The sequence below is a fragment of the Anser anser genome (assembly GCF_964211835.1).
Source record: "Anser anser genome assembly, chromosome: 1".
In the NCBI taxonomy this organism is placed as follows: Eukaryota; Metazoa; Chordata; class Aves; order Anseriformes; family Anatidae; genus Anser; species Anser anser.
Genome location: NC_139720.1, coordinates 32,761,063 through 32,783,073, shown reverse-complemented (window position 1 = coordinate 32,783,073; position 22,011 = coordinate 32,761,063). Strand labels below are relative to the sequence as shown.

Sequence of the window (22,011 nt, the reverse complement as noted above, 5' to 3'; positions counted from 1 at the left end):
GCGAGCACCTCAGCGACCAGACCCATGCTGAAGTAGAGGAAATCTTCATTATTTCTTTTGAAGCTGTGTCACCAATTGGCAAATATGAGAAGCGGCTGAGGGAATTGGGGTTGTTTAGTCTGGAGGAGGCTCAGGGGAGACTTTATTGCTCTCTACAACTACCTGAAAGGAAGCTGTGGGGAGCTGGGGGTCAGCCTCTTCTCACAGGTAGGCGGTGATAGGACTAGAGGGAATGGCCTCATGTTGCACTGGGGAGGTTTATGTCAGAAATAAGGAGACATTTCTTCTCAGAAAGAGTGGTTTGGCATTGGAACGGATTGCCCAGGGAGGTGGTGGCGTCACTTTCCCTGGGGGTGTTCAAGGAAAGGTTGGACGTGGTGCTTAGGGACATGGTTCAGTGGGTGACATTGGTGGTAAAGGGATGGTTGGACCAGATGATCTTGGAGGTCTTTTCCAACCTTAATGATTTTATGAAATAATGCAAAATTAATGGAGATAGACTCCCTAGTCAGGAGCAAAGGCTCGAGTTAAAAGAGATGTGGCTCTGGGCTGTGTTCCCTGATATATTTAGCTTTTTACTGGTGACAGTTTAATGCAAAATACACGATAAATACAACACACGTAAGCACCGTATGGACCCTTCCCTCCTGCCCCGGGCAAGAGAGGGCGGTTTCGGTGCCAGGCCCCCGGAGATCCCCCATTTCCTTGTTATTTCGGTCTGCAAACCACCCTGCGGGGCACTCAGTCCCTGTCGGGGCGCGGCACAGCGCGGGGCTGACAGGACAGGACCGGGCACGGCAGTGCCGTCCGTGGCGGCTCCGCGCCCCCACACGGCCGCACCGGGCTCGGGCCGGCCCCGGGATGGCGGCGGGGCGGCCGCTGCCCGCCGGGGCCCCGCTGTAGGGGGCAGCAGCGCCTCGGGGCCGGCCGGGCCCGGCAGGCGCCGCGCTCCCTCCGACCGCTGAGTGGCGGCGGCGCCATCACGTGTGGGCGGCCGGGCCGGGCCGGGCAAAGCCGAGCCGGGCTGGGCTGGGCTGGGCTGGGCAGGACAGGGTTGTGCCGTGCCGTGCCGTGCCGGGACAGGGCAGCCCCGGGCGCAGCGGTGCGACATGTCCCACCAGACCGGCATCCAAGGTACTGCCCTCCGTCTCCTTCCCTAGGGGCGCGCTGCCCGGCGCCTTCTTTGTCCGCTCCTCTCTTGGGGCGCTGCGGGCAGGGGGAGCCCCGCTGCCGGCTTCAGGCACCGTCGTCCCGCCGCAGCCCCGGGGCAGGGGGTGGCTGGGCTGCCGGAGCTTTTCGGGAAGCCGGTGTGTGCCCGCCGGCAGCACTGCCAGTGCCCCGACTCGCTGCCGGCTCGTCCTGGGGAGAAGCTGTGAGGAGCCCCAAAGGCGGAGGAGAAGCTGGAGGGAGCCGGCAGCCCAGCGGGAGGGAAGCCCGGTGAACCCCTGTTATAGGAGGCCAAGAAAAAGGTGGAAATGTACGGGAAAGCCTTTTTTCCCCTCTTTTTCCAGGCCTCGGAGACTGTGAGGAGCAATTATGTCTCAGTATTATCCCCCCACCCCGGCGCAGAATTGCTGAAAGGGGATAACACAGCGGGATTGCGGGGGCTTTATTGTTATGATTTTTTTGCGGTCTGTTTGCTCAGTGAGTAATGCGCTGTACTTTGTCTGCTCTCCTGCATTTATTGGTGAAGGTGACTTTTGTCCTGGCCGCAGTGGCTCCTAACTGCTCCTCTAGTCCCTTTGTTGCCTCTTGGCTACGTTTGTTCTGCAGCCTTTAACCTCTCCTCAGCCCCTTCCCCTCTACGCCAGTGTTTGCTCTTCTTAAGTTCGTCACCCCTTCTCAGGCTTGAGGTGCTTCTGAAAGAGCTTTTTTTTTTTTTTTCCAGGCTGGAGAAACTGTTACAGTGGCTCTTCATTCCCTTGCTTTTTTCCTCTTGCTGTCATCAGAGGGAGGAGCAGCAGAATACCCTGTTGCTTACTGCAAGGACTGCTAATCCTCTTCTGCAGCTCACCTTCATTTCTTGGGGAGCCTTTTGTCCTCCGAGGGGATCTGCAGGGGGCTCGGCTGCGTTCCTGCGCCGATCCTGCCCCGGCAGGCCGGGATGCAGGGCAGCCCGCTAGGCAGGGGTCCTGTCTGTGGCGAGGCCTCTGCAGCCGGGAGGGGAATAGCGTTTGTCAGTGCCATTGCTGGGTAGCAACAAACAGCCTAGTGTCGCTCCTAAACAATTGCAAGGCTTGGCAGCACGGCGTGCGCTTTTCTGGGAACAGGAGTGAAGTAATGGGGACAGTGATATGTACCAGGCAAATGCTGAAGGGACTGGGCTTTCAAACAGGGCAGTAAATAAGTAGTGTAGGAAGTCAGGGTGCATCGAGCTGTGGGGAAACTTGCTAGAATATGTTCGAGTCTTCTAAATTATTTTAAAATGATATTCGTGAAATAAACGTAATTGAGTTTTAATATTCCATGTTGCAGGTAAGTCACTTTGAAAGTGCAGCAGAGTAAATCCAAGGAGTTGATAACTGTGTGTGTTCACAGGCTGTTTTACACCATCCTTTGAAGCCTTTAACTAGTTTTTGTAATGGACTATTCTAATACTGAATAGCTTATTTAACGTGAATTTGCTCATTGAAGAAAGAAGTATATGTCAGCTTGTCTATCGTAGTTGTGTATGTTGCATCTTTTTAAAAATCCTGTTGAGAATAGTACAGAGACAGCAGATAATTTCCATTGCTGAATAGGACAGGATATGTAGAACTTGTATATATCCAGAGTTTCTTCCCAAATATATGGTAAAGCATTTCTACTACTGAAATATAACTTCACTAATAGAAGCAGTAGTGCATATGGAGAAAATAGATGTGTTTATCATTATGAATGCTTTTCAGAAAATAAAGTCAAATTAAACTGTAAGCTGGTCAGTGAGATACCACAACCAAATTGTAAATGAGGTCTCAGCTATGCAGAAAATTTAAGCAGAAATGATATGATTCTGTTGTGAATTTTAAAACCTTGCATGTGTGGCGGGGGGAGGGTGTACCTCACTGATAGTGAGATTGTTCCTTGATAGCTGGTGTCTCATCTCAAAAAATTACTTCAGGAGCTGTTAGTTCTGGTATAAGTGCAAGGGACTAGTCTATCTTGTTTGGTTGTGTAGGCTTGATGTAAGAGGACAGAGAACAAAAGATCATAGGTGAGAAGAGGACAAAAAAAATCCCAGTGGAACTGGGAGGTCTAGAAAGTGGCGTAATGTTTGTGTGCTGAGTGGAAGCGTTAGGAAAGGCAGAGACGATCAGAAAAGCTGATCGCAAATCACAGTGAGGGTCTGCACTGGTGAGTGGGGAAATGCAAACTGAGATGAAGCTGGGGTTGGACTAACCCAATGCAGTTCAGTTTGTTTAAATGCTAAGGCTCCCGGTCCTTCCCCCAGCCTGTTTTGGAATTGTAGAATGGACCCAGGCATTGCATAGATGGACATGAATTTTAAATATTTTGAATATGGGCAGTAACATAGCCAGATGCCATCTGTTCCTTCGGCCTCAACGTCACTGAATAATCCTTTTTATGCTTCCTGGTTTGTTGTTTGTCGTGCTGGTGCTATCCTCTGTGCTTTGGGATTACTTAAGGGACCAGCTTGCAATGAATGTTCTTCAATAAATGCTGTACAGCCCCCTGTCTGGGGTATAATCGAACTGATTTGCACTCAGATTATTTAGTAGAGCAGTTGAGATTACAGTGATCTTCACAGGACTCGAGCACAGCTCTTCTATGTGCTTACAGAAGCAACTCTATCATGTTTGTGTTGTGTTAATGTGAATTAAAGAAATTTAGTTTTAGCTACTTCTTTGTAAAGTCATTGTAAATCTACCCTACTGTGGTAGGTCAGAATTTGAAAAAATGTTATCAAGATTCATTCAAGTTGATATGAAAGATGAGCAAAGAGCAGCAGCCTTCCCGAGTACTCTTCAGAGGGGTTGTGGTGGTTGTACCCAGCTGGGCAGCTGAGCTCCACCACTACTGCTCTCTTACTCCCCCTCCTCAAAGGAAAAGGGGGAGAAAATACAATGGAAGGGGCCCAAGGTTTGAGATAAGGATGGAGAGATCACTCAACAATTATTGTCATGGGCAAAACAGACTCAGCATAGGGAGATCAATATAATTTATTGTCAATTACTAAAGACTAGAGCAGTGAGAACTAAAAGCAAACTAAAAACACCTTCCCCCTATCCACCCTCTTCTATGTACTCCTCCCCGAGCAGTGTAGGGGACAGTGAATGGGGGCTGCGGTCAGTCCCTAACCTTCATCTCCGCCGCTCCTTCACGGTCCCTCTCTGCCCCTGCTCCCCGCGGGGTCCCTCCCACGGGATGCCGTCCTTCCCCAACTGAGCCTGCGGGGGCTGCCCACAGGCAGCAGCTCTTCAAGAACTGCTCCCACACGGCTCCGTACCACGGGGTCCATCCCCCAGGAGCAAACTGCTCCAGCACGGGTCCCCCACGGGCGGCAGCTCCCCCCAGACCCCCTGCTCCTGCGTGGGCTCCTCTCCACGGGCTGCAGCTCCGGCCCGGGGCCTGCTCCTGCGGGGGCTCTCCATGGGCCGCAGCCTCCTCCAGGCCACATCCACCTGCTCCACCGGGGGCTCCTCCACGGGCTGCAGCGTGGAGATCTGCTCCGTGTGGGACCCATGGGCTGCAGGGGGACAGCCTGCTCCACCAGGGGCCTCTCCACAGGCCGCAGGGGAACTTCTGCTCTGTGCCTGGAGCACCTCCTGCTCTCCTTCTGCACTGGCCTTGGGGGCTGCAGGGTTGGTTCTCTCATGTTTTCTCACTCTTGTTGCACAGCAGTTTTTTTTCCCCTTCCTAAGCTCTCCCAGAGGCCCACCCAGCGTCACTCACTGGCTCGGCTCTGGCCAGCAGCACGTCCCTTTTGGAGCCGTCTGGAGCTGGCTCTGATCAGACCTGGGGCAGCTGCTGGGCTCTGCTCACAAAGGCCACCCCTGCAGCCCCCTGCAACCAAACCCAGTACAGGGATGTCCTCAGGAAAGACAGGTGTTTTTTTACAGACAAGCTCTTAACTTTTTCCTGGCAGGCATAAAGTTATGTCTGAACGTTTGTACTAAGCCTGCAGACTTCATGAAGCTATAGTAATCTGAGTTGCATTGTGTTTTGTGTTGCTGTGTGAACTGTGAAACCTGAGAGCGGTGATGTGATGTCACCTTTAATTTTCACAATGTTGAAAATGATACAGTGTGTGAGTAAGCAGGTCTGTCTATAATGTCTGCAGATGTTTGTAATGTTGTCTGTCGCCCTTTTGTGGCATGCCAGTGGCTGTAACATGATTTGATAAGGAGCGTAGGGGGGAACATCACTCTTGTGTTCTTTTTCCAGTCCAACGTTTTAGTGAAGGGCCAGGTATATGCTTTTCCAATGTTGTTTTTACCTTCATGAGTATTCTTTATTCCAGGAAAGTAAAATGTGTTAATTTGGTTACTTTTATTTTCTCTTTTTCAGCTAGTGGAAGTGTCAAAGATGTCTTTGTTGGAGCCAGAAATGGAAAATACAGGCTTTTAAAAATAGTCATTGACAATGGTTAGTCAAATTTTATTATTTTTCTCTGACTTTTTTAGTTATTTTCCTAGTTGTTTTAGTGACCTACATATAGAATTGTTTAAAAAAACAGAACTCCACAAAACTTAATGTTACCAAGGTCTTTCCTGTCCTGGAGGTAGGATTTAAGTTTTGGCAACGCTGAGGTTTTCAGTATGCTGCTACTGTATTTTTGCACTAGAGTTTTTCTTCAAATTGTCATTTAATGTTTTACCAAGAACTGTTGCGTATTTTGGATGGAAGTACGTCAAGTACCCACCTTGTTACCTCGAGGTGTTTTTGGTTGTTCCGAAGTTCATTCATTTATAGTACACTGAAAAACCTGTTGGTCGGCGGAAGGAACATGTGTGCGTAAATACACATACATACTTTTATTGTTAGGTAAGTAACCTACTGCTATCTTCTTTGTGTTTGCTTTTCTTAGGAGGTTTTCTACCATTTAACACCGCTTCTCTCAAGGAAGCAGCAATAATATAATGGGCAGGTCACTGTCGTAAAAAGTCTCACCCATACAGGTTAGCAAACACTGGCATACTGTTGAATTTGGTTTTATTATTAGGCAAGGTAAAACAATGTGCTTTTGTGTATATGGTACTCCCTATTTATTACCTTCATTTTGTATTAAAAAGTATCTTCCATTTTTTGTCTTAATTTTTTCCTGTATTTGTATGTGCCTGCGTGTATGTTTGTGTGAATGTATATATATTACATATATACACATGCTATATATAATAGATGTGTGCATTTTGTCTGTATGTGGAACCAGAATTCAGTCTCTAACGCTGTTTTCCACAGTTCAAAAAGAAACTTCTGATGCTCCCAGAATGCTAGAGGAGGGACAGTTGTATCACCTGTTAGCAGGATCTTTCAGCAACTGTCCTTAGCGAATAGATAATACTCAAATTGAGTTCAGCTAATTTGAGTGAATAAGAGAATAGGCTTGCTGCTATACAACATAATTGCTGTGGGTTTTTTATTATTATTTCTTCCTATCTTAAATTCAAATGACTACAAAGGCACCTAGAGCTAAGAATTGGCAAATACATTCTGGATGTTCTGGTTGTCTACGTGTATGACTTCAGCTACTTTGCATCTAGTTCAAAGAAGTGCCAAATACTCTCTTGCTCTGAACTGTTAATGCTCTGTGCCTTGGAAAGTTACTGTGGGAGAGTGGCTTGTTCAGAGAGTTTTGCATTAGAGGCATTTGAATACTGCTGTACTTTTGTCTGAGCTATCAGAGTTGTGGTCCTGGACTCTCAAAAGATACTTTGCATACCAGCTACTGTAATAGTCCTCAAATCATTGTGGGAACCATTCAAATAAGGTGCTTCTCTTTTGGCTGCAGGGGCTAGTATTTGTTGGGAAGTTAATGTTTTGAAAGCTACTGTAGTAATATTTTTCCTGTGGAAAAACTAAGACGTGATTTATAAATGAGAGAGAAATCTTGTTGCTATAGCTGTTCACGTAATTAAATCTCATCTGAAGTATTCTATACAGACTTAAGCCAATTATACGTAATAAACAACTTCAGTCATTTCAGGACTGTAGTTATGAAGCTGTATTAGAAAGGGCTTTATCTGCTTACTGTCAAATTAGTGATTAGTGCAAGCATGTTCATTCCCAACTCTTCACTATACAACTGACTGTCTTTTCACAATAAGTACAAACACTAGTGTGTTACAGCAAGTAAGAGCATCAATAAAGCTAATTTTAAAAATTAAAAACTCTCATCTTATTTCTATTTAAGTGTTTCGATTTAAAAATAAGATAACCAGCAAAACACGGTTTTTATTTATTTCTTTTCTGTGCACATTATGCTAAAAACATCAGTCTTGTGACACGTGTTATGCATTGAGAGCTTGTGCAGGAATTCACCTGCTTTCACATTGCGTGTTCTTGATTTCCATTGTTGTGAACATGATTATAAAAGAAGCATTTGATTATCTGTTTATTACAACAGCTAATTTTGAAAAAAAACAATATTAACTATATTGTTGCTAACACGTAGTTTTGGTTATTGGTTATAGAGCAACTTGTTCTGGGATCCTCTAGACGGCCACTTGGATCATGGGAAAAGGATTACGACTCCTTTGTTCTTCCCCTTCTGGAAGACAAGCAACCATGCTATATATTATACAGATTAGATTCTCAGAATGCTCAAGGATATGAATGGATCTTCATTGCATGGTCCCCTGATCACTCTCCTGTAAGTAGTAGTCATCAGAGGCTTCATGTTGTTAATGGTTTTTCAGCGGTGCCTTTTGATCCAAATCCTAGGTGAGAAGGATTTGGAGAGTAAAGCATTCCTGAGCCTTCCCCTCACTTTCTGACAAGAGAACCACAGAAACATTTTTCTTGAACCTGATTGTGGGTCCAGATGGAGTGCAGCTGATCCAATTTATTTCTAGCTTAATTGGAGGAAACAAAACACATGTTTATGTACTGTTTGTTTGTCTGTCTTTTCGTCAGTGTTTCATGGAAATTCATCGAAGAACACAAGACAGAAATCTCAATTGGTGTCATTATAGGGAGAAAGACTATAGTTTGAGCTCAAGCTATTTGTTCTACTTGGCTTGCTGGCCGACTGGTTGGCACTTCTGGATCTGTGGCCCACCACAGAATGTACTCTTATTCGGTGAGCGGTTAGAGAACATGGGAGGAAACTGAAGTCGGAGATATGGATTTCTAGGAGAAACTAGGGTGTTATGTACAGGTTCAGGGAATGTGAAACGAGGCAGGACAAAGTAAAGCTATTACTAGATTCCTGCACTATTTCCAATAGCAGTTAGAAAGGAGTTGGAGACCAAAGGGTGAAGTGCATAGAAGAGATTGGGTGGAAGAGGTAAGGGTACTGTGATGAGGATGGCATGATGTTGAAATACGGTGGGGAAGGTGGGACTGTTGGGAGAGGAAAATGTGAGTATGTTGGACACAAATTGATAGGGAGCATCATCAGATCATCTGCCTCCAGAAAATTTCATTTTTGCATTCTGTAGTTGAACTAAGCCATTGCCACGTCAAAAGAAATAATGGGTTATTTGCAATTAGCTCTTTCTGTAACTATTGTGTCCTTTAGTACACAGACCAGCGATAAATGATCTAAATCATTATTTTTTTTTCCCCACTTAAAATCAGTAAGGATTGTGCTCAGTTTTTTGTTTAACGTTTTTATTATTGTTGCTATTTTAAATTTTATTTTTTTAAAGATCATACTCTAAAGCTACAATTTATTTTTGGAATTACTTTAATAATAATAATGCATAGTAAAATGTCTCATTGTGCACTTCAGAATTTAATAGCATATGTTAGTATCATGCTCTAGAGCTCATGCTGTGATTTTATTTGTTATTAAGAAGTACAACTTCAAATTTCATTTTCAGCTCTTAAAATAGCTGTTCAAGAAGGGTGTTTGTTAATGGACTTGGTACCCCAAAATACTAGATTCTGTGTATACTAAAGAGAAAAAAAAAATAAAAACCCCCATGTATGTTTTCTGACATACTAGGTTCGTCAAAAAATGTTGTATGCAGCAACCCGGGCAACACTTAAGAAAGAATTTGGAGGTGGTCATATTAAGGATGAAGTATTTGGAACAGTAGAGGTAAGTTCTTCTCTTTAAAGTCAGCACATTATTCTAAGGAACAGTTAGAATAGTAGCTGGTTTTACTGGTAAAAATTTGTGGTGGTTCTGTTCTTTCCTGATGAAGGAGAAGGAATATTAAAAGCTATGTGTATTGCTCCAATGTAAAAATGTAATTGCTCTCATTTGAAAAAGTAATTAATTTTATTGAACAACTTCAGGCTAAGATGTCCTTGCTTCGAACAGATATTAAAACTAAATAAACTAGGACTAACAGGAGAATCTTTTAATTTCAGTGGAGACATGTGAATCCTCAAAAAGCCATAACACCTCAAACTTTCAGGCCAATTGTTCATAAAAGCCATTATGGATGTATGGGTCCGAATCAGAGGTGGGCTACAACAGCTATCTGTAAGACTTTAACATCTGAAAACAAATATTTATGTCTTAAACCAAGGATATGAAGCTGCCAGTTCTTTAAAATTTGACTGTGAAATGTAACTTGAGTCCACGTCTGCCATCTTAATTTATGGAAAGAGAGTTTTAGTAGCTAATGATTTGTTCAATGAAAATACTAATAGTTGAACGTTCAGTTACGGTAAGATAATTGGAAGGTGCATGTATGAAGTCTGACAAACTTCCAAGGAATGTTGAAAAGCCTGCAAGTGTTGTGCATGTAAGGGAATCTGAGGCTTTTAAAGGGAATTACTGTGGTTTCCTTGGGACATATGTCTAAGCTGATTGTGATGTCTGCCAGTTTGCCAATATTAAGTGTTGACTTTTTGATCCATTGCCAGTTGTAAACAAACACAAGTTGGACTTCTCAAAGATGCAGAGTTCCTATAGCTTTTGTGAAAACTGATGATTAGCTAGAGATCAAAGTTACTGCTTCCTTTTTCCTCCTTCAGCAAAGATAGAGTGAGCGCAGCAGTTACATTCTACTGGGCTCAGAACTTGATTATAAAGTCATATCCACATGATTACATAAATCCCGCCCTCTTCTGAGTGAGATTCTTAATTATTGAAGCACAACAGTATTTGCCTCTGGTATCGGCATCTTTGGAGAGGGACAGAACTGACACAGAGAATTAATAACTTACCCAAAGTGGTTATCAGAATTTATCAGTTCTGTGAATTTGCATCCTGAACTATTGGCAGCGTTATGTCCTGAGGCAGTATTCCTGTCTCCCATTTTTTCAGGTAGAAAACTATCAATCAGCCACCAGTCTGAGCATGCAGATTTCGTAAGAAAATGTGCTTTTTTTTTTTTTTGGTAAGAATTGTGTCAGTTCTGTGATGTTTAGTCCAAGAAGGCTGAATGACTTCATACATACCCCAGTCTTCATTGACTAATTTTTGAATTAGCAAGGTAATTACGGGGTAATTGTGGAAATTCTGCCCGCTGTACAACCAGGTACAAGAGCAGCCCAGCGGATCCTGCTGTTCAGGAAGCCAAGTTCGATTTGCAAATGCAAGTACACTTGCAGTCTGTTCAAATAAAGCGAACGTAACTGTATGGGAAATAACTGCTTATTTATGCTGCATAGACTGTCTTGAAGAAAGCCTTTATTATAAAAAAATAAAGAATAGTGATATTGTGCTTTCAGGATGATGTTTCGCTGAATGGATATAAAAAATATTTGATATCACAGGCCGCCCCTGCACCTCTGACTGCAGCAGAAGAAGAACTCCGACAAATTAAGATTAATGAGGTACCTACAGTGTCTTTGAGCATGTTTGGGGCGTTGGGTTCAGAGTTCCTAACATACCGTTAGAACCATATTGTTAGGAAGAAGCCTTTCTGGGGTAAAAAGGGCAGAACAGAAAAGGGAAAGTTTAAGTGGATGAGAACACAGATTTCTCTCTCTGAGTTGAGGTTGCAGGACGATGACGGCTGGAGACAGAGCAGCGTGATCCTGCTGAGTTGACAAGGTCTGGTGTCTGGGTCAGAGGCCTCCCAGCTGAAGAGCTTACTGGTTACAACTTTGTTCCCTAGGGTGCGTTACTGTGAGGGTGCCTGAGCACTGTCACAGGTTGCCCAGAGAGGCTGTGGGGTCTCCCCCCATAGAGACCTTCAAAAGCCACCTGAACGTGGTCCTGGGCAGCCTGCGCTGGGTGTCCCTGCTTGGGTGGTGGGTGTTGGAGAAAGGGACTTTCAGAGGCCCAGCCTCAACCATTTTGTTGTTGTCCACATCCATTTCACATGGTGGCAGAAATGGTAGAGAAAATGCCAAATAGCAACTGTTGCAGTGAGTAATCCCGAAGAATGTTTCAGCCGCCTTTATCCCTAGGTGAAGCTTCCCCTTTCTGAGCTGCCAGAACCAGTTTATTTGTCTTTATTTTGACTTACTTCTTCTCAGTCTTAAAGTTCAAAAAACACCACAACCAGAAATCCAAAGCAAGTAGCTAGTCCTTTTAAAAGACTGATCTGTTTTTGCTACAAAAGCCTTATAGAAAGATTTCCAGCAAATGCCTTTAACCAAATAATTTGATGATTGTTGTTAGCTAGTGACTGATACGTTTCAGAGGATTCTTTTCTCACATTTTTCCATGACTCAATCTCTTGTTTGTGTTCAGACATGTATTAATAGGCCTTGTGCTGATCTTATTAGTTCTTTAGGCATGTATTTTACAGCCACTGGGAAATCTGGTTTGTTTTCCAGCTGGATGCCAGCAAAGCATCATGTTAAATGCAGTTCTTTATCTTCTCTAGCATTTTCACCCTCTAGCGTGCTTTTGCTGTAACTGTGTTGTTTATTAACGATTATTTTTGTGACTGGTGTCTTCTGTCATTTTCTATCTTTATTTTTGATTAATTCAGTGCAGAAATGCGCTCATCATCACTAAACACTGTATTTTACCTAATGAGCTTTAAAAAAATAAAAAGCAAAACACAACAGTTAGAGACTGTAAAACTTACGTGGTGTCAATGATCACTTACTCTTGGTGTTAGTATTGTCTTTTATGCCCTGCGTGCATCATGTTTAACAGCTGATTCATGCGGACTAATATTTTATGTGCTCTAATGAAACTTCAGCAGCAATAGCTGTACTTCTCAGAGATGAATAAACTGCAGATTGCTGCCGCTTTGGCTTTATTTGAAGCATCCTGCAGTAGGTTAACTTGTGTCATTTGTATCTTTGTTGTTTCTGCCACATGAAGCCCGTAATTAGGCTCACGGAAGCAGCATTTCATTAACTTCCCTGCTTTATCTTCAGCAAACTAAAAGCTTTCTGATATTAAAAATAAAAATAAAAAAAATAAAAAATTGTGTTTTGCGCATTTATATTCTTTTGTCATTACCCTAAGAAGTATTTCACTGAATCAGGTCAGAGGTTGCTTACCTAGCCTACTGTCAAGACCCTAAGTTAGCAACAGCAGGAATCTGAGGAGGGTGTAAGAGCAGGGTAAGAGGCTATAACAATTCCTTTGAGTACTTGCCCATTGCCTCAGCCTATGCAGGTAGGGATCTTCCTGAGCAGGACGTGATGTTTTACTATGTAATTGTTTTTAATGTGTGTTGTTTTTTTTTTTTTAATCCATTATATTGTCTTGTCATTTTTCTAAATCCATATACAGTTTTTGTTGGCCACAGATCCTGTGGCAGTGTATTCCACAGCTTGACAAAGCACTGTGTGAAGAACTGCTGCATGGTGTCTACCAGCTGATTCTGATACCCCTACAGATTGTGTAGGGAAGGCAGAGAAAAGTCATTTCTCACTCTTCCTCCCCTACTCTCCACTATATCCACAAGACCTCTGTATTTCTTATCAGTTCTCTCTTCTGGGCTGAGGAGTCCTAATCTGTGTCCTTGTTCCTCCCAAAGAAGACACTCCATAATTCTGATCCTTTTGCTTTTCTCTGCAGTTTTTCTAGTTCTTCTATAAAATTTATGAAAAGGAGGGATGGGGAAGCCAGAACTGCATGTGGTATTCAAGATGCAGGCATGTTACTGATACCTACAGTGCGTAGTGATGTGTTCTGTTCTGTTCCCTACTCTTACTAACAATTCATAACATTTTATTTGTGGGTAGGAGTTAGTGGTGTTTTCTTATTTTTATTTTTTTGTTACTGTTGATGTTTTTTTTTTTTTTTTTTGCCAAAGCTGGTCACTGTGCTGACATTTTCAGAGAAATATTTTGTGTGACCTGCATGGTATTGCTCCTGAAGGGTAGTAGCTAGTTCAACCCCATTGCTGTACAAGTAGAAGAGAGGTCATTTGTCCTTCCACATGCGTTGTTTCACATTTGTTCGCATCAAATTTCATCTGCCATTTTATCACCCTCTCAGCAGACATCACTAACAAATCTTGCAGTGTGATTTAAGTATTTTTTTAAGTGGCTTGGGTGTTTTGTTTTGTTTTAGTGGTCTGAAATATGTTGCAGTGTGGACAAGGCGATTTTAATCCTTTCCATAAATCTGGATGCTGGGTTACTCTCTTTATCTTACTGTCCCAAGACTTCCAAGATGTCTGTGATGTCTTTTATAGTTTTTTAATATGTTTTATTACATTTTGTTCTGTAATGCCAATTTTATAAGGTTTATTAGTCAGGCTTTTATGCAGATATATTTTGCAGCTATTTGTCATATAATCTTGTTAATAAATTTATTAGTTTTATATAAAAGTAAGCTCCTCCGTTTCTTTTTGTTTCCTCCTTCTTTGTTACTGATAAACTGTCATTTTAAATATGAAGTATAATTTAATATTGTCTGAAGTGTCTCTTTTTAAATTGTTTTCATTCTTGTTGCATATTTCATTATCTATTTTTAATTAAAACTGATCAGCTGGAAGATGTTAGATCTAAAACCCACACTTTCCATTTTGTGTGCTTTTCTGTCTGGCTTTTTGCTACCTCTTTACCAACGTTAACTGCATTTGTAAAATTACAAAAGGAAGTCAGGACATTCAAAAGCTAACAGTTGGACAAGTTTAGGCTTGGAAAGACTGGAAGCCAGAGCTCATTTTCTGAGAAACTGTGTATGAACGTTAAAATACATCACATAAATTCTTGAGAAGTGGCTGTAAAGCAACTGTCCTTTTATCTCAAGTAGTTTATGTGACTAACATAACCAGATTATGAGTGATTGTCTAGCTTGCAGTTACCATCAGTTTTTCTACTTTGTGTTATACGTAGAAGTCAAGGATTGAGACTTTGCTTGTTTGTTTTCTTGTTTGCTTTCTTTTTGGTGTAGGATCTTGGGGGAAGGATGATGAAGAGGGAGGGAGGGAAGATGCTTTGTTTTTTCCTTTAAGAAGATCAATTTCTCTAATAAGACACAACTTTTCTCTCTTCCTCCCAGAATGTTGAAAAATTACATGTCTATGTTTCGATCTAAAAATGTTCAAGATACAGCAAAGTTTATAAACAACACTGTCAGTTCAAAAGCACAGCATATGAAAATCATGCTCCTGGCTTACTGTGTCTTTGTACCAGAATTTAAGTTGGAGCTTCCTTAACGCTTGGGCAGTTTTTTCTCTTGTGATTCTGTGGGTTTTACAAAGCTAGTTGTTTCAGAGACATGAAATGGTTTTCAGGTAAGTAAGCAAAATGTACCATAAATTAAAAATATGCAAGTCTTTTCCAGAAGTGGATGATGGTTCAGGGTGGCTTATTCTCAGAATAGCTACTGCTAACTCTGCGTGTTGCCATATGTGATGCATCGTCAGTTACTGCATGAAACAAAACGCTTGTGGAAGTTTCTGTTTACATGTCCATTGACTTGTGTTCCAGGTACAGACAGATGTTGGCATAGATACCAAGCATCAAACACTGCAAGGAGTAGCATTCCCCATTGCTAAAGAAGCTATTCACGCTTTGGAGAAATTGAAAATTAAGCAACTCAATTACGTGCAACTGGCAAGTATAAAATACTTTAAATATTTTTAATAGTGAGTACTAATTAGATCGCCTGTGTATTGAACAATGTACATTGATGCCATATACACGTTGCCATTCTGTATTAGATTAATTAAATCTTTTTTTCCATCCTGTCATATTCTCTGGTCTGCTTTCTGTGTATTAACTACATGCATTTTTCTTTGTTAACAGCAAATTGATATGAAAAATGAAACTATTGTTCTGGCTAACACACTTCATACTGAACTGAAGGACTTGCCAAAAAGAATTCCAAAGGATGCTGCACGTTACCACTTTTTCCTCTATAAGCATGCCCATGAAGGAGACTATTTGGAATCCATAGGTATGAGAAAATTTTCCAATATTAACTTTCATTGGCTTGTTTCAAATAGTTTAGTAATCTTGAGGCAGAGAGAAAGATGCATGAATCTGACCTCTCAGTGTAATCATAAATTTCAGAGTCATTTGGTTGTGAAACTGACTTCTGAAGAGTCACTATGTTTAGAAAGTAGAGAGCTTTTCCGTCTGATTATGAACATGCATAAATCAGTTGTCATGTGAAAAAATAAAGATATCCCCTCTTTTGAAATCAAACGCTGGAGCAAAGCATCCTAAACTGTTCTGGATATTTTCCCTTTCAGACTATCCAGTTGCTTTGCAATGTCTTTCTGCTCTAAATGATTCTATGATACAGGTTTTGATAGGGTTTATTTCTGTTCTGATTTTTTTTTTCCTGCAGTTTTCATCTACTCCATGCCAGGATACACCTGTAGTATACGAGAACGAATGCTATACTCTAGTTGTAAAAGTCCACTTTTAGAAATTGTAGAAAGACAGTTGTGGATGCCAATAATTAGAAAGGTAAGTACACTGGGTATACTGGTATTTTTTCCATCCCTCAGTTCCCTTCTTAACAGTCTTAACCATAATTATCTCTGCCACTACTTTCTGTAAACAATGAAAAGTTCTGCATAGTTATTAAAGATCTGCATAAGAGCTTGTCCTGAACAAGAAATACTTGTTGATTAAGCTTCAGGGCTTTTCTCTGGTTCATAATTTCTACACTTTCGTAGATTTAGTAAACATATTCTTCTGCATCAACAGTGTCTGAGAGTACTTCGAAGGACTATTTACAAGTAACATGATTTCTTACTAAAAGGCCTGTCATTCTTTGGACCGCAGCATGTTGTTGTTGAACATTAAATTCCTTTAAGGACAAGGTTATGTAATAATTTTCAAAATAAAAAAATCAAGCAGCAGTTCTGGAACTTAAATTGCATTAGGAGTCCTTGATGGGGCAAACAAGGACGTGTGAGTAAGCTGATCTTTCCACTCTGTAAAGATTTTTACTACTATGCAGAAAAAACAAGGGTTTCTCACTTCCAGAGCAGAGGCCACAGTAATGGTCCATTTGCGAAATACATGACTGATGGCTACATTCTTAACGCTTGTGCTGTAAATTTAGGATTTTGAGGCTTGGTTTCAGTGGGGGTTTTTGTCTACCTGAAAAAAAAGTGGTAGACTTGTCACTAGCCATTTTTATTGTGTTGATGTAACTTAAGTAGATTATCAGCACATGTATTTATACATTGCTATTTCTCAGAAATGTCTTTAGATGAAACATGTACCAAAGGACTCTTGAAAGTCCTGCAGACCTCTGTGTGAAGCATGTACTTGTAACAGCAATAAAGTGGCTGACAAGTCTGTCAAGTGCTATGGTTGGCAGGCCGTGAAGTGTTGAATGCTCAGCAGGACAGGGCCAAAGCATTTGTCTGAACTCTAAATTCATGCAATTAAAAACTGGGGTTTGGCTTCAGAACAGTGTTTTCTTTCAGGTTTATATTCTTACATTTAAAACAAAACAAAACAAACCTCTGTTAATTAAATTTATTTTGGCTTTTCCCTGGCTTGAATACTTGCTGAGTTGCAGCAATCCACGAGTTGTATAAGCTGTTTATATTCCTGCTTCAGGCTTAGGAGACAGCAGTATATATACGCATTGCTTTTACAACTTTAATTTTTAAGACACTTTCTAGTGAAAAAGCTTTAATTCTTAAAATGTGAAGATTATGCTGGAACAATGAAACAAAGTTTCTACTTTTGAGGGGAAGATAAACAAAGGAAACTTTCTGAAAGATCACATGCTGCTTTATTAAGGAAGTTTCTTACGGAGGACTAATAAGCACTTGTTTCCACAAGGAGTGTGAACTCGTATACTCCTAGTTATTGCTGTGTATGCTGTGCTAAAGCTTAGGCCAGGAGGATTTTCTCGGGATATGTAGTTGTGCTTAAATATAAGGAAGAACTGATTAAATCAAAATGCACTTACATCAATACTGGTAAGAGTGTAGTTGATTCTCAGAAAGACTATCCAGGATTTCTGAGGTGATTAGGGTCAAGTTGAGAACATTTCATGTTAGACTCTGAACGTTATTGTACATATTGGTTTTAATACAGTATTTGGAGCTTCAGCAAATCCTCTAAATGTTATTAAATGTCTAAGATGAGTATGGTAAGTAACACTATAAGCTGCTTTTTTTGTTTTTCAGATTGAAATTGATAATGGTGATGAGTTAACTGCTGACTTTCTTTATGAAGAGGTTCATCCAAAACAACATGCACACAAACAAAGTTTTGCTAAACCAAAAGGTCCTGCAGGGAAGAGGGGAATACGAAGACTGATCAGAGGTCCAGCAGAGACTGAAACATCTAGTGATTAGAAACTGTCGTTTGCATTAATTATAGGGTATTACAGTTTAAAAAAAAAAATCTGACTTTTGCTAATGAACTGAAATCATTCCATCTATACATGCTAGGGGGAAAAAAAAGCTCTTTTTTACTCTCCCCTCTTCTGACCTCAGTGCTTCCCATGTTGTTACATGATTATATTTGTTGACCATATTTTATGACATGTGGAAGAGTTGGTTATTTTAAAGGTAGAGGAAGAAAAATAAGCTAGTATCCTTTTATTTTAAATTAGAATCCATTATTTAATAGCAATACATGTGATCATAAGCTTCATGGACAAGACTATTAAGCCCATATTTTCTGCGGGTAAGTAGCAGCTGTATGCCTAGATAGCAAACCTGTGTCCATATGAGTAGCCTCTTGAAACCCATAAGACTTCACTTGCGTGAAGAGCTGAAACACTATCTAACACTGTCCCAGATAAATCATTATTCCTTCTGGTAGCTCTCATGGACATTAATTTAGCAGAAGATTTTCTTACATTTTTGACGGGATGGATTGTTGGTGGTTTTGTTTTTGTTTTTTAGTCGAAAAGATTAATTAAAATCCGTTATCTATCAGTTAATGATAAGTACTTGCTCAGGAATAGTGGATTTTTTCTTTCCTGTGCATGGTCATTTCAAACTTATGACCAATTTAGTGGAATTGTCTCTCAAAGTAGTGTGACGTAAAAACCACTACAGCTTTTCCAGACTTCTATACCACTCATTAGACATATATTAAGTACTGAATAACCGAGTTAAATGTGATTAAAAGTGCATCATTCAGTATACTCAGTAGACTACAGAGCTGCTTTCAAAGTGATATGCTTAAAGTTTCTAATAAATGATTGATAATCTATCTATGCACTTAGATCTAAAACTGTGCAAGTTCATTAAAAATGGAAATAGATTTGCTTTGTTTCATAATGATGATTTATGCTTGAGAGCCTAGTGCTCTTCCATTATCAACAGCAACTTTAAAGGTATTCTGAAAATTACTTTTCCTAAATGTTTGAACTTTAACAGTAAGTTAAATCTTAAACAAAATCCAACTGAGTCTTGAAAAACTGCTGGCAGCACCTGAGTAGGATTTTGTGGGGTTTGTTTGTTTTTTTTCTGCTTCCCTTCTAAATTCTAAAATTAGCCAGAAGAGTCTTAAACTTGATTGAACCATGATTTATCTATTTAATAGGAAGAGGAAAAATAGATGATTTTAACAAGGAGATTAAAGAATAAATAGATGTGGAAATCAAGTATTGGATGAACTTAATATTTAAAATTGTGTAATGAGACAAATTCTAAAGTAAAGGATAGATTATATTCCCCAGCGGGGACTTGCTTTTTATTATCTTGTATGTGAGCTTTGTGCTTTTGATTTTTTTATTATTATTTTAAGAGCTTCATGGGAGCTTCAAGTCTTGGTTCACTGCATATTATCTTAGGTGCTGGTTGTATACATTGTATAGCTGAATCATGTGTTTACCTGGCGGAGGATAGCTCAGTTTAACGTAGTTCTGTAGGGAAATAAGGCTTAGACACTACTAGTTCCTGATAAAAGTTGTTTTATCTTATGTATTATGTCATTTGGAGATACTAGCTTGTTATTGAGATTGCACTATGTAATGTGAAGGTTGCAATAGTCGCTGGTTTTACTGTGTTGTTTCTATGCAGTAGAAATTTGACACCTCAGCTTTTTTTCATTTAATCGTATACACTACATCAATCCAATTCAATAGCTCCTGATCCTCAGATAATCTGCTTGCCCTTAGCTGCTGTGTTCTTTCTTCTGCCTCTTGCCTTCACCTTCTAGGACAATGAGCTGGTCCTCGGGACGTTTCTTGTGTGTACTACTGGTGAGACAAGTGTCATTGCTTTTAGACATGGTTAGTGTGTATGCAGCATTACACTATAACTAGTGTTTTTGTTTTTTGTTTTTGTTTTGTTTTTTATTTGAAGTCTGAATCATTTCAGCACTTTTTTTTAAACATTTGACTTGTAGCAGTTAAAAATTACTGCAAGAGGGCTTTTTGTTTGAATTTAATATTCCTGCCCATGTGTCAACCATGCCAAGAGTGCACATACATTTTTTTATACTCATTTGAGCCAGTAAAGAATTTCAGCTTTTTAATATGAACTGTTCTAAATAATGAACAGTTTGACCAGTTGTGGTTATATATGCATGTTTTGTTGTTGCTGTTGTTTTTGCTTTTTTTTTGTTTTGTTTTGTTTTTTGTTTTTTTCTCTCTCCTAATCCTGCCCTAGGTAGATGAGGATAGAAAGTAGAAAGCTTAATCTGGAGGATGGCCAGAGCTGGTTAAGTGATTATGTGAGGGAGCTTACAACGAGCTGCTGTGGAGTTCAGCCCAAACCAGACATTTAAGTTATTTTACTTTAAAATATTTTATGTGGGTGTACAAACGCTCGACCAGCCAGCAGAGTAATGTCCTGAGCGTATTTCCCTCTCACTTTTTCCCTGAAAGAGAAAGCCTGCTCCAACAGACAATTCTCTTTAAATTACACAAAGTCTTGCACTGCCAACTGCCTCTTCAGGCCTCTTGTAGCTATTCTCCTGACACAGCAATAAGAAGCTTTTCTGATCTTTTTGTAAGATCTATCATGTTTACATCTGTGTAGTTGCCTCCCATAACACTACTACTGTTAAGACATGTTCAGAGCCAGCACACTACGAGGGCATTAAAAAAAAGTTATTTCTTAAACTGTCTCTGGTAATTTAATAAAGTGTCCATTTAGAACTATTGTTGGCCTTCAGAAAGCCCAAAAGCAATGCAGCTGCTTGCATTTAAATCACAAGCTATTTAATTGTTGTAAATTAACATGACATATAATTATTTTTGAAGTGTCTATGTTGTAAAGTAGGGACAATTTGGTCTTATAAACCTCCTGTGAGGGGGTTGTGAAACTAGCCAAGGTAATAGTTGGTTTGATAGTTGAATAAACACATCAATAAAGGAAACTTTTGATTTATGCTGTCTATGTATTCAATGAAAACCACCTTCAGATGCTAAAATTAACTTTATCTATTTTGTAATCTACTTTATAAATAAAGATTGATGCTTTAGTTCAGTGTTGTCTGAATCATTTCATAGTCTGCCTTTTACAAAGATACGTATTTTATCATCACTATGTGTAAGTAACAGGCAGGTCCTGCAGGATTAGAAAGCAGTATAGAAAAAGTGACTGCAGGGTAAGAATAGAGGTGGGCAGGAGCAAAGTTTCTGGTGCTTGCTACTGAAGAACTCGTAATACGCTCTGTTATACCGCTACTTTCCTGTTGCTTTATGGAAGCAGCATGGAAGCCTTCATAGCGGGATCCAAATGTGTTTAACTCCTGAGGGAGTTATGCTTCCAACAACAAACTGCTTCAAAAACTTCTTTCTTCTAAAATGCTGAAGTAGATGATTAGTAATATAATAGTTCAAGCTGCTGTTAATTGTACAGCATGAGGTAGTAAAATTAAATAATCAAAGAGTGATGTTTCATAAATGTTTGTCTAAACTGCCAAAACTAGTCTGCTTGTAGACTTCGTAAAGTTAGTGGTTTGGCTTTTCTTTTAAATGTCCTGCCAACACATCCCCATGGGGAAAAGGGATGATAGGGTAGTTTGGCAGGTGGAAGAAGGAAAGTTGTGGATGTTTTGAACTACAGTTTACGAGAATCACTTTTAATGCAAAATGCTGTACAAAAAGACGGCTGTTCCTAGAAGAGGCATGGGTAAGAGAGAAAGGAGGTATGCTGTATGTGAGCATGAGTATCACAGACAACTTGAACAGAAGCGTCTTTATTTGCCTTATGTTGAGGGGGTGTTTAACACAACTCTTCACTGGCCATCTTAAATACAAAGGTGCAGCAATTCTTCACATTTCAGCAAGAATATGAAATACTATGGCTGACAAAAGGTGTGAAGGCTAAAAAAAAAAGAAGTGCTCTCCAGCTACTAGCAGCTGTACCAAGTTTTCTCTCACCTCCAGCTCCATCCTTCCTTTATTCACCAGGAGCATGAATGACCAAGTTACTGACTTCTGTCACAGAAAGCTTTACTATAGTAATTAATGTAAAGGCTGCAGCCTAGGATAGTTAAATGCTTTTTGCAGGGAATAAATGAAGCAGAAGTCAGCTACTATTGGCCTCTGTCAGTGGCTATAGGTGCTGGTTTTAGTATCTGCAGATCTTAAAAAAAAAAAAAGCGCTTGGGTGGGGTAGAGAAGGTCCCCTCCTTGCA

General features: G+C 40.4%; 1 protein-coding gene across 1 annotated transcript; it reads left to right on the top strand.

Annotated features, from left to right (window-relative positions):
• The first annotated feature begins 832 nt into the window (after positions 1-832).
• TWF1 (twinfilin actin binding protein 1) lies at positions 833-20,855 on the top strand. The gene is made up of 9 exons (XM_083821517.1): positions 833-1,134; positions 5,509-5,586; positions 7,632-7,810; positions 9,110-9,205; positions 10,792-10,896; positions 14,917-15,042; positions 15,235-15,385; positions 15,782-15,903; positions 17,592-20,855. Exons 1-9 carry the CDS (start codon positions 1,110-1,112, stop codon positions 17,760-17,762), a joined length of 1,053 nt encoding a protein of 350 aa, XP_083677643.1. The 5' UTR covers positions 833-1,109; the 3' UTR covers positions 17,763-20,855.
• Positions 20,856-22,011: the final 1,156 nt, after the last annotated feature.

What these genes read in the sequence shown, in the direction of transcription:
- TWF1 (XM_083821517.1), top strand. Translation starts at nt 1,110, where the DNA reads ATGTCCCACCAGACCGGCATCCAAG. An exon ending in AAGTATTTGGAACAGTAGAG is followed by an intron (nt 9,206 to 10,791) that starts GTAAGTTCTTCT and finishes TTGTGCTTTCAG; the next exon opens with GATGATGTTTCGCTGAATGG. An exon ending in GGATGCCAATAATTAGAAAG is followed by an intron (nt 15,904 to 17,591) that starts GTAAGTACACTG and finishes TTTGTTTTTCAG; the next exon opens with ATTGAAATTGATAATGGTGA.